Genomic DNA, 13,075 nt, shown 5'->3' with positions numbered 1-13,075 from the left:
TGGAAAAATAACTGTGTGTTAATGATGTATGCCATTCTTACACCGTGAGTTGCGAATATCTAGAACTTGCAGGTCGATTTATACTGCTCTGCCCTTTCGCTTTGCATAAATAGCCTTAGCCTCCCCATTATTTTGAGAACTTGCTGGATTTGCATATTAATTGCCCATTAAACTTGCTGCAGAAAGATAGGGCTGGAACTTATAGCGAGGTACTTTTTTAACAACATAATTGTTAATAGAATGCTAGTCAACTTCTCTGGCCCAGAAAGGGAACAATTTAAACTGTTCAATTTCACTCCTGCATGTAGTAAAAATGTCATTTTTAAAAGAAATTCTTACTTTTCCTTTTGTCTCTCAATCAAATCTTTCCCTCTCTATGCTTGATTTGACTCTAATTCACCCTCCTCTTGTTGCTCAATCCTTAAATCTCATTGGTTAAGAAGATACACTTGGTCCCACCATTCACTAAGGTCCCAGATGATCCAGTTCCTTCACCACATCATTATAAGCTCGCACCTCCAGCAAGTTACGGCACAAAAAAAAAATTACGAGCTGAAGGCTACAGGAAAAAGTCGAACTAACTGCCTATGCCCCACTCCAGCAAGATCCAGCTGTAGGCGTTTGCGTGACCCAAGTCAACTTACTCCTCTAGGTATTGGTTTGTTTAGTACTCAAGAGGTACTGACTTGGTGAGAGTGGCAAGAAAGTTTATGGGTAGAACTCTAAGGACTGTCCTATGGTGGTGTCTTCTGTATGAAATTCTAAACACAAGTACTGCTGTCATAATGTACATCTTAGAAAGCAGCCAGTTGGTTTTGCTAGAGCAATTCAAAACAGCTCACGGCCCTGTTGTCTCCTCATAGCTCTGTGTCGTCCTCTGTTTCAAATATGTGTTCCTTTAAAAGCTGCATTGGGCTCTGTCTCAACCAGGCCCTGTAGCAAAACATTCCATGCTCCAACAACCCTTTTATATAATAAAAATTCTCCTAACTCCTCGCTCTTTGTGAACTACTAGCACTGACTTCCCCAACCAGCTGAAATTGACTGTCCCTCTTTGCTCTATTAAAGTCTTTCATAACTTGAAAATCATCTTCAATCTCCTCTTAGCCTTCTCTGGTCCTGTGGCAATAGTCCCAGTATCACCTAGCATCATCCTGGTGAAACGACACTGAACACTATGACTTTAATGTACTTTCTATAATGGCACTCAAAACTGCACACACATTTAACTGGTCTGACCAATGTTTTCTACAAATCTTCTACTTTTTGTTCCATGTCCCTATTTATAAAACCTAAAACCCAGAATGCTTTTGGCCTTTTATGTAGCGGCACACTCATTCAGGGGATTATGTATTTGAACCTTTGTTCATCCACAACTTCTAGCATCTTTCAATTGACTAGAATTAATTTTGTTTTTCCCTCCCAAAAAATATTACTTTACATTTATCCACATTGAATTGCATCTCATACCTGACTATCTCCCTGAAGTCTTCCAGTCATCATTGTTTGTTAACACCCAACACCAGCAGATTTGTGTTCTCAGCAAATTTTGAGATTGTGCTCCCTCTGCCTGGGTTCAAAGACAATTTAAGGTGCCATTAGTAAATTAACACAATCAATATATAATTTCTTACACTTAGCAGGTTGTCCTAATGCTTGGAAAAATGTCACATTTGAACCTAATTGCTATATTCATAAAACACATCACAATAATGCTGATTAGTTGCCAAATAGGCAAAAGCTACCAACAAACAAATAGCAAGTATTACAACCAATAAAATTGCTTAAAATATTTTTCAATGATTTTAGTCATCTAAATTTCTCTCTCTTTGATGTAAACCATTAAAAAAAAATTGTATAACAAAAATCATTGAACAGACCCATAAACTTGTCTATCCAAGCAAACTGGTCTGAACAGTGGTGCCTGCTGGGGCTTCACTTTACAAATGAAGCTGTCAGTCATGCCACATGCTGCAAACAGATGTAGTCAAAGTCCACCTCATGCACTGCTCTGCAGTGGCTATTAAAGTCATCACAGACCTCAACATCTATGGCACAGGATCATTCCAGGTTGTCACTGGGGACATCTGCAACATTAGTCACAATAGCTACGCACAGATGTATCAAGCAAGTCACAGTGGCATTCGTTGGAGGTAACAATTTCATCAGCTCCACAATGGATAACTAGCACCAACAAAAGGACTGCAATTTTACAAAGTGGGGAAGGATTGCACAAGGTTCTTTGAATTACAAATGGATGGATATGGGCTGTTGCTTGGGAAAGATAGTATGTGAGGATCAATTGTAAAAAAATTTTACAATTGTATTAGGAAAAAGAGGGTGGTCAAGAGCAATGTGGGCTCCTTAAAAACTGATAATGGCATTATTGTAAATGAAAATAAGGAAATGGCAGACATGTTAAATAATTATTTTGCATCAGTATTTACAGTAGAGGAAGAGGAAACTAATTTTGAATCAGGGACAAGGACTCACTTTAATTAACATAAGCACTTTAATTAATGTAAGCAAATTAACAGTAATGAAGAAAATGATGGCACTAAAGAGTGACAAATCCCCAGGACTTGATGGTTTCTATCCCAGAGTTTTAAAGGAAGTAGGTGAGAACATTGCAGAAGCCCTAACTATAATCTGTAAGGAAATAGCAGTTTAGAAGGTATTTAGGTGAGTTGGGCTTGAAAGGGTTAAAAGTCAAAGCTCTAGTTGAAATTGCTGTGTCATCAGATACACTGTTTTTGAATTAACTTACTGAGGCTGCAGGATGACTAACAGCCCATGAACATCCTATTATTGCAAACTAGGGGGGAAAAGAATACAATGGTATCTTCACTCCTTCAGACATGTTAGAATGCTGAAGCTAGCTAGAACTCACGTTAGCTTCAAGGCCTATAGGATGATCCATCAACATTGTGCTAAGAATCTTTCTGAGGGGGTTACAAAGTCCTGTCCCATCTGGGCAAGTACATATTGTTTTGGGAAATACTTGATTGGATGTATTTTACTGCAGTTCCTTTCATTTGGGGTATAACTGAAGGAGTCTGAGATTTTGTTAGTATTGAAGCAAGAGGCGGACACGCTTTCTACCCAGAACGGAACGGGTAATATAATTCTTGTTCTGTACAGTTAACTATTGCTTGGATACTTGCATGTGCTGATCCTTATGTGAAGTTAATAAAGTATCACTATATCCAAATGGAGTTAGGTCAAATCTTTTTCATGAAACCTTCCGAAGTTCTCGATTCAGGAACTGTTCCTTAAGATTGGAAAAGTGCACGTCACTCCGCTATTTAAGAATGGTGAGAGGGAAACCAGGGAATTATAGATCAGTTAGCCTAACATCTGTTGGGAAATTACTAATTTATAATTAAGAATAGAGTGACTGAACATCTTTAAAATTTTCAGCTGATCAGAGGATGGATTTGTAAAGGGTAGGTCCTGCCTGACTAACCTGATTGAATTTTTTGAAAAGGTGACTAAAGCAGTGGACTGGGGAATGTTAATGGATGTTTTTTATAAGGACTTCCAGAAGGCATTCAATAAAGTCCTTCATAAGAGATTGTTAGCTAAAGTTGAAGCTCATGGAATTGAGGGCAAATTATTGACCTGGTTAGAAAACTGGCTGAGCGGCAGGAGACAGAGAGTAGGAATAATGGACAGGTACTCAAATTGGCAGGATGTGACTAGTGGTGAAAAGCTCAAAACAGTAGAGGCCCAAAGAGACTTAGGGCTCCACATACATGGATCATTAAAATGTCATGGACAGGTACATAAAATAATCAAAAAGGTTAATGGGATGCTGGCCTTTATATCGAGAGGACTAGAATACAAGGGGGTAGAAGTTATACTACAGCTATACAAAGCCCTGGTTAGACCACCCCGGAGTACTGTATTCAATTCTGGGCACCGCACCTTAGAAAGGATATATTGGTCTTGGAGGGATTGCAGCATAGATCTGCTAGAATGATACCTGGATTCCAAAGGTTAAATTACAAGGAGAAATTACACAAACTAGGGTTGCATTCCCTGGAATTTAAAAGATTAAGGGGTGATTTGATCTAAATTTTCAAGATATTAAGGGGAACTGATAGGGTAGATAGAAACTATTTCCACTGGTTGGGAAGACTAGGACTAGGGGACATAGTCTAAAAATTAGAGCTAGAACTTTCAGCAGTGAAGTTTGGAAACACTTCTACATGCAAAGGGTGGTAGAAGTTTGGAACACTCTTCCACAAACAGCAGTTGATACTAGCTCAATTATTAATTTTAAATCTGAGATTGATAGATTTTTGTTAACCAAAGGTATTAAGGGATATGGGGCTAAGGTGGGTCTATGGAGTTAGATCACAGATCAGCCATGATGTCATTGAATGGCAGAACAGGCTCAAAGGGCTAGATGGCCTACTCCTGTTTCTATGAATGCTGTGATTTTGTGGCATTACTGGACGCTGATGGACCTGTTTGTTTATCTAGCAGGATAGAGGGAGAAAAAGGACACAGGCATGTTAGAATGGCTTCCTGAGGAGCAGAGATTATATTGCTTTCAAAGGAGTGACACGAATGTTTTGTGATATGGCTTTCTGACAATTTAAAAGTACAAACAGAATATCCTAATGACCTCACAGCTGCCATATAGATGCCATATGCCTTCCTACTTCCCCATTAAATACCCTAATAGGGAATTAGTGATCTGAGATTAGCAGGGGCACTAAACCTCCCAGGAGCCCATATAAAACAAATGACAGTCTCCAAAAATCAATAGCCCTGATACAGAGACTAACAACTCCTTTTGTATATTGCAGGGAAGGCTATCTGTTGTCAGTTCTCAAAGGCAGGAGAAAGGGGGGGGGGGGGGGGGGGGGGGGGAAAGAGAGAGAAATAAATCAAAGAATGCCCCAGCAATAATCCCAGAAACTCAGTAATAGAATTTCATTTTTGGTCAACATAAACGGTCCTGGTGTTTGGCTCAAGTCAGCAGTGATTAGCCTCAGGACCAACAATTTGAGGGGGCGCCAATAATCTCGTCAACACTGGTTGAAAAACTATGGAAAGTCAAAATTTAAACATTTAACAAGGCAAAAACACACCCGGCAATTGCAGGTATTATGAAGGGTTCAAGATGCAATCTATTCACCTATTTGCCATGCAATCCTAAAATGTTACTTATGTACCAATACCCTCATTTGTAACAAAGGAAGACTTTGATACAAAGAGGGCATTTTGCACAACAGACTCCAGATAGCCTAGCAACAAGACACTTGGTTGTAGAACCACTTCAGTATCAGCAATTGCTGCCAACCAGCAACTGTCCCCATTCATGACAACACTGAAGAGAGATAAAATCTGTTCTTGGATTGCCTCTATTATTCTTCAAGTCTCTACGTGTTAAGCTGGTGTGCATTAAAAAAATTGCTGTTCACAAGTCTGCTCTGAATTAAGTTTATAGTGCCATTATTCCTGAAGACTTCGAAATTCCTGTTCGTACTGTATATTTGGAGAGATTCATTTCAGGGATGCTGTCATTTATTGCACAATGTCTTCCTATTATACAGATCAAAGTGATAACAAGCTAAATGTAAGCAGAAAAATGCTTTGCTGAAATCCTAGTTACCCAACAGTTATCAAGTTTTGTGAAAGAATGACATATCCACCATTAGAGAAAAACAAGTCATCAGTCCTTCGAGGCAATGAGACTGAATTCAGCAAGTTTTCCAGGAAGGTGACTCGACCACTTATCTCCAGCTGCAACTATTTCAATCCCACTTATCTCCAGCTGCAACTATTTCAATCCCACTTACCAACTGTTGTAAGTTGATTTGTTTTTTAAAAATTATATATGCATGGCATTATGTCAAAAGTACTAAATTTCAACATATACAGAGCATCAGAAGGCTGAATTTGAGGCCTGGTGGTATCAGGCCGTTGTAGAATCATAGAATCATAGCCCATTGTGCCACTAATTATGCCCATTATGTTATTGACAAGATTGTAACACTACAGGAGAGCATATGAGTGAGAGCGCAAGAAAAATATAGCACTTTTCATGTCCTTAGATGTCTGAAAGCACTTCAATTAGTTACTTTTGAAGTACAGTCACTTATGTAGGCAAAATGTGTAGCCAATTTGTGCACAGTGAGTGTTACCAATATCCAAGCTGACACCAAGTAAAACAACAGTGTAGCCTACTCTCCAAGTTTTCCTCCATCAAATATACAAAATGTTAAAATCAGGAACAAGGTTACTGATTTTTCATGGAAAAATGGATGGAATTTCAAAGTTTAATCCTAAAACATTGGTAAAAATCTAAATCTCACGTAATAAAAATAAAATTTGACCAAAGTTCAGTGGCCCTGATCACGAGCACAAACCTTCACATGACCTTTTTAAAGAAACAGGCACCAATTCTCAGGTAAATTTTAATTGTTATTTTAAAAAGCCAAAACCCTAAAATTACATTGTACACCTTCTGATATTAACTGATGATTTCATAAATAAAATGATACATCAAGGCAAAAAGCATACAAAAGGAGTAAGAACAGAAAATATGCAGAGATATGAGCTTAGCAGAATGAACCAAAACATATGGAAACATAGATTGATTTGGATTTTCCTCTCCAATTTTCTGCCCTTGCCGTTCCCCTTCCGAAGGTGGTTACTCAGTCTTCTGCATCCTATACACTCAAAATTTACAGAATAAAAATGCTACATTGATAGTTGCACACAAATTATGATCATAGACAAAAATTCTATAACTTTGAAGTTAGTTTTGAGAAGGAGACCAATTGCACAATCACATGCTGAATGTCAAAACCACTTTCATGCAGATTTAAGTACTGTATCCTACCTCTGCATAATACACACATGGCTTCAAATAGCTTCTAAAATGTTTTTCTTCCACACAGATTGCAAACAAACTGTACTGGGAATATGAAATTACTTTTTTTTGTGCTTCATCAATCACCAACCATTTTTCTACTGCACCATTTACATGGCCCACTTTACCCTAGTGTGGATCTGGAGTTGCTTCCATCGCCAGCACAGTATTAATTTGCGGACTAATCTAGTATATTCTTTTTCCATCATCCAGTCTATTTTTCAATTCCTTTCATCAAGATTTATCAAAGATGGACACAGGTCACTTTCTGGAAAAATAAAAGGGAAAACACGAGTAATATTAATCTATGTTTTTTGATTAAAATTATAAATGTCATAACTTAGTACCACATAACTGGGCTATTAAAGTGTCAAATGCCCTATTAATTCTGTAGTTTCATGCGCTGTTACGCTTTGTGCAATCATCACACACTTCAATTTATTTATGTTTCACACTACAGCATGGTCACCATCCAAAAAATTCGGACATCAACTGTGAAAATGTATAAGATGGTAATTCAGACATAATAACAACTTGCATTTATATGGCATTTTTAAACATAGTAAAAGGCGCTTCATAGGAGTGATTATCAAACAAAATTTGACACCAAGGTACGCAAGGAGATAGGACAGGTGACCAAAAGCTTGGTCAAAGAGGTAGGTTTTAAGGTGCATCTTAAAAGGAGGAGATGTAAAGAGGTTTAGAGAGGGACTTCCAAAGCTTAGGGCCTAGGCAGCTGAGGGTACAGCTGCCAATGGTGGAGTGAAGAAAATCAGGGATGCGCAAGAGGCCTGTATTGGAGGAGCGCAAAGATCTCGGAGGGTTGTGGGGCTGCAGGGGGTTACAGAGATAGGGAGGGGCGAGGCCGTGGAGGGATCTGTAACAAGGATTTTAAAATAGTGACATTGCCAAACCCGGAGCCATTGCAAGTCAACGAGCACAGGGATGAGAAAAGATTTATTGAAGGTCCTCCATCTAGAACTTTTCCAACATGGCATCTGATTGTATATTGAATAAACTCAAATGTTTTTGCCTCCATTACTTTCCTTGGAAGATTATTCCAATCATTTAGCATGTTGAATAAAGAAATTAATTTCATCCAAGACATTTTTCCTCATATTTGTTGTAAAATAGAAATTAGTTGAATGTTAATTTATGTCCTCTAAAGATCCCTACTGAAAAGTGCATTTGTGGACACCAGGAGATATCAAGATTGGACTTGGCTGTGCTTGCTCTTTCACATGTAGGACAGTAGCCACAGTACATCACCTTAAGGAGGAAGGGAGAAAAAGGGAGTGTGAGAGATGGAAAACCATACTCCAGGTTACATATTCCACTAGGAAAAAATAACCACACACAGGGATATTTGTCCCCAAGATACTTTTGGGTAGAATAACTTAAATTAGTCCTCATCATCAATTCTGAAAAGGCTTTTTCAACTGTCAGATTATAATCTAACTTTTCTCCATCAGGTATATTCCAAATGAGTAGGACCAAATGTTATAGGCTGCAAAATTTGTGCAGTTTCACAATGTAGTTGTCTACACTAATGCCTTGCAGAGATATGTAGGTTACTCTATTTACCTGCTCTACAGATATCCTGCAAATCTGCAAGCAGTGGCATTGACTCTGGTACAATGCCTTCCAACACCAGCTGCAATGGAAATACATTCTGCCATGCTTTCCCCATCTTGGGTTATCCTTGAGAACAGTTGCAAAAGCTGGGTCCGTAGTATAGGTGGAAAAAGGATAACCCGTGCTCAAAAGACCCAATCTCTGAAATGGAGATGTTTCTGATGGAAAAATTATCAATGATGTGCAGCCTTGAATCACATTAGTTGCATTAACTACCAGGAATTCAGATTTATTCAATTACAGAATAGCAAGAGATTTAAAATGCCAATGTTGAACTGCTAAAACGAATGATTGCATCTTACCTATTTTCCTTCTCGGATTTGTTCCTGGGTACAGGGGTCATCAGATCAACAGAAGTCAAATTTTGTCTACTAAATTTACGTCTTATATCATGAGGAGTCCTTAAGTTTGCATCATAAGACGACAGAATCTGGTACACAGATATCAAAAGAATTGGAAAATTACTAGTGACAAAAAGTAACAAGTGACAAATTGGATTTTAGTTATACTTATTATTTGAATGCATAGACAAGTCAGACAACTTCCTAGGAACAGGTCATGATTGTGCTATATAGGATATAATCATAGAATTTTACGTCGCAGCCATGCCAGGTTTCTGAAACAGCTATCCTCTTGGTTCCATTCCTGTACCCTTTCCTCATATTCTTTTACATTTTTTCCCGTTTCAAATATTTATGCATCTTCATTTTAAAAGCCATCATGGATTCTGTTCATTTCTAGTAGGGCATTCTGTGTCCTAACAACACTCTATGTAAAGAAGTTTACGAAGATGATACCAGAGATCAGAACCTTTAGTTATGAGACGACACTAGACTGGCATAAAAAAATTCTTCCGGCCTCGCCCTTTGTTCTTTTGTTTACGTCCTCTAATTACTGACTCACCAACTCTATTTACAGTACAAAACCATTCATAATTTTGAATACCTCCATCAACTCTGCTCCTAACCTTTTCTGTGCTAGTGAAAAGAGCCCACTTTTTTTGGTTTCTCCTCATAACTAAAACCGCTCATCTCTGGTATCATCCCAATAAATTTCAACATCCTTCATAAAGTAGGAAACCCAAAACTAGACAATATTCAGTGGCCTAATTAATACTTTATATAGCTTTAGCATAGCCTCTTTTCTCATGTACTCTACTTAAGAAACCTAGGGTCCTACATTCTTATTTGAAAACAGCTTTATCAACATGCCCTCCCACTTAAAGAAAAGTATCTTAACCCCGAAGTCTCTGATTCTCTACTCCTTTTGAAGCTTTACTATTCTGTATATTTTCTCTCCTTATTCTTCCTCCCAAAATGTATCACCTTACAGCCCTTTATATCTATCTGTTCAATCTACTATGTCCTCAAGTAACTTAAGATTACTTTACAGTTAACCATGCTTTCTCTTTTTGTGTTGTCTGCAGAATTTGGTATTGTGCCCCCATAAGCAAGTCCAGATCATCTATTATATATTAAAAGTTGTGAGTGGTCCTAGTATTCCAAAGCTACTGTGCCTGTAGCTGGTACAATGACTTAACGTTTATGACTAATTAAGTACAATGGACAGCACTAATGTTTCGTGACAGCTTCAAACAGCCCAGTAATGTACCAGCCAAATTTTTGGACATAAATTGAGGAAGCACGCAGTCCACTTCTGCTAACCACACAGTGTGTATACTTTCTAAATCATACAAAGAAAATAATATCCACACCCATCCCCCTCGCTGAACAGAAATATGGGGACAGAACAATGCCATCATCAATTACCCCACCCCACATCGAACAGAAATTCCAGCAAAGGACAGGAAAACCACTTGTAATCTCAACATCGCCATTGCATGAACAGAAATTCCAGGATCGAACTATAATGCCAAACACACAGTATAAAAAATGAAATTGAACACCGGGGAAGAGTGGGCGAGAGAAAAAGGGGGAAGAGGGCGAAAGAACGAACAAGATCTCCCAACACTGGTAACAAATATTGTGAACATACCCCAACGCCACATTGAATTCTCCCTGCCACTGAAGAGAGAGATATTGGGGGAGATTTTGAGGCCTCCTGCTTGTCAGAAACGAGGCAGCATCACCCCAAAAATTGCAAAGAACTTATTGCCCAGGTTCTTCATGTGACTGTGGCTACTTTACCCAGGTCCTTTGGAATAGACAGCCTGTGTGATCACCTGAAACAAGCATGCAGCTAATTTGGGTACTGAAATGCCATTTAAGGACTCAACTGGATGGATCATGCAGTATCAGCTCGCGGTCCAGCAAACAGGAGCCCAAAGTACTTATTTATTTTGTGGGACCAGGAACTCCACAACTGGGACGCTGCTCCCCCCCAGATCACCCGAGATCGGATCCCACCCCCTGACCTACCTTTTTAAGGACCGCCCAAAATTGCCTGCGATGCTCGTTTCCTGCATCCAGCCCACCGGCTGCCCATGTTAACCTCAAAATGGACTGGGCTTCGTATTGGCAATATCGGGCGGCTGGCCAGTCGCTTGAAAACCTCATGGAGAGAAAATCTACCTCACCCTTGTCTATACCACTTCTCCAGCCACACACTGAACTGTCTCATTTTACTATTGCTATACTGTCTAGCACATGGCACCGCATGCAATCCTGAGATTATTAGACTTGGGTGCTGCTCTTTATTTCCTAATTGCTGAAACTCCCTATGCAGCACCTCAATGCTATTTCTTTCTTTATCATTGGTTCCAAAATGAAGCACAACTTCTGGCTGTTCCTCTTCCTTCTCCAAAAACTTTTGCATCTGCACTGTTATATTCTCTACCCTGGTGCCTGGCAGGCAACATATCATTTGGGACTTGGTTGCAGTTACAGAAGTGCCTGTCTACTCCCCAACTATCGAATCCCCTATTACCACAGTCTTTCTGCACTTAAATTTCCCCTCTTTGGCAATCACTTGCTCCAAAGTGCCAATGATTGCCCTTATCCAAGTTGTTGCCAATGTCTTTAGTACTCAATACCCGATTTTGTCAATTCAACTCGAGGTTTTCCTGGACTACTTCCTGTCTCCTCGACCTACCCTGATGCAACCAATTCTTCCTGTAACCTATTCTTGGTCACATTCAGTTATCAGTTAAAGATGATGAGATAGAAGGCAGCTGAGAAGATGCTGCTAAAGTATTTTCCCTTTCAAAGTTTTGTACTTGTGTTTAAAAGACATGGGCCAACACTGATTTTATTCTATGTTGCATTCAATGAACTCAAAACACTGGGGTTATCATCTATTTTTAGAAAAACATCTGTTCATATTTCTTCGGCAACACATCTCAAACTCCACCACCTAGAAGGGCAAGGACAGCAGGTGCACAAGAACACCTTCACCTCCAAGTCACACACCGTCCAGACTTGGACAAAAATCACCATTCCTTCATGGCCATTGGGTCAAATTCCTGGAACTGCCTAACTAACATTGTGAGAGCACTTTCACCACACAGACTGCAATGGTTCAAGAATGCAGCCTACTATTACCTTCTCAGGGCAACTAGGGTTGGGAAATTAATGCTGGCTTTGTCAGTGACACCAGCACCCCAAGAATGAATAAAAAATATGTACCAAGTTATTGGTTATGGAAATGAAGTCTTCCAACTTCCTGATGCACTAAGCAATACAGCCCAAAAGATTACAGGTTAAACCCTGCCTTTGCTGAGTTGATGTCAGCTGAACACCAGTGGGCTAGGCAGGAAGGGAGGAAGAAGCCAGGGTTTCTGCTTCTGACCGCAATCCAGCTACTGCTGCTGAAAAGTGTGCACATGGATATTGGGGGAGAACAGCATTAGGCTTGGATGGTATCACTCAAGATCAAATAGCCCATCAACATTCATGGTCTAGGCAGGCTTGGACAAGGTACTGGAGCGTTGATATTTGTAAAACTGGATTTCTGATGGTGTTAGAGCTTTTACATGCCAAAGGGACAAAATAGGGTTAGACTACCCAATGGTGGATCAATTTGTGCACACAATTAATCAGAATGTGTAAATTATACAAATGACTGAGAATCTGAGTTCCTAAATTAACTATTTCACAGAGGATTTAAAAAAATTTTCCTACATAAGAGGAAATAGTTGTGGCTGTAAATGCATTTGCTATCAAATAGCAGGTAACTAATTTTTGATTCCATTTTGGAGCAGTGAAAATTAAACAAGAAACAAAACCCACCTTAAGAACATCTGCAGTAATCTGTGTGGTCATTTCTGGGGCCTTTGGTGTATCTAGAAGAATTTCACAGTCGGTCATCATTGGTGGAGGCGATGGCGATTTGTTGTATCCATTCAGAAAGTAATTCTCAGAACTCATGGCTGGTGGCGGAGGTCCTTCTAAACCGAAACCATCTGATGCAGTTTTTTCTACAGGTGCAGTAGTTCCTTCTTTTTTAAAATGCTGACACTAAGGAGAGAAATGTAATATAAAAGAAATACATAACTGTCCCACATAAAAAAGGGGTTTGGTGCCATTTATACTTAATTCAGTTTATTAATATGAACAGCTTTTGTTGGTGAGAATGCACGCTCTCCAAGTTAAT

The 13,075-nt window shown here is 39.2% G+C and overlaps 1 protein-coding gene across 2 annotated transcripts in view; it reads right to left on the bottom strand.

The window, feature by feature from the left end:
- Window positions 1-6,417: 6,417 nt before the first annotated feature.
- ska3 (spindle and kinetochore associated complex subunit 3) overlaps window positions 6,418-13,075 on the bottom strand; it is a 31,018-nt gene continuing 24,360 nt past the window's right edge. The window contains exons 8-10 of one of the 2 annotated variants that reach the window (XM_067986073.1): window positions 12,712-12,939; window positions 8,827-8,954; window positions 6,418-7,157 (exon numbers count right to left, since the gene is read on the bottom strand). In XM_067986073.1, the coding sequence (XP_067842174.1) occupies window positions 7,151-7,157; window positions 8,827-8,954; window positions 12,712-12,939 (363 nt within the window). In that variant the 3' untranslated portion in view covers window positions 6,418-7,150. Of the gene's footprint in view, window positions 7,158-8,462; window positions 8,683-8,826; window positions 8,955-12,711; window positions 12,940-13,075 lie in introns of those variants that run through there. The other variant, XM_067986072.1, reaches the window with a different exon arrangement.

The sequence above is a fragment of the Heptranchias perlo genome, chromosome 6 (genome assembly GCF_035084215.1).
Source record: "Heptranchias perlo isolate sHepPer1 chromosome 6, sHepPer1.hap1, whole genome shotgun sequence".
NCBI classification, from domain to species: Eukaryota; Metazoa; Chordata; class Chondrichthyes; order Hexanchiformes; family Hexanchidae; genus Heptranchias; species Heptranchias perlo.
Note: the sequence above shows the minus strand (reverse complement) of the source record. Positions and strands in the feature narration are given on the sequence as shown.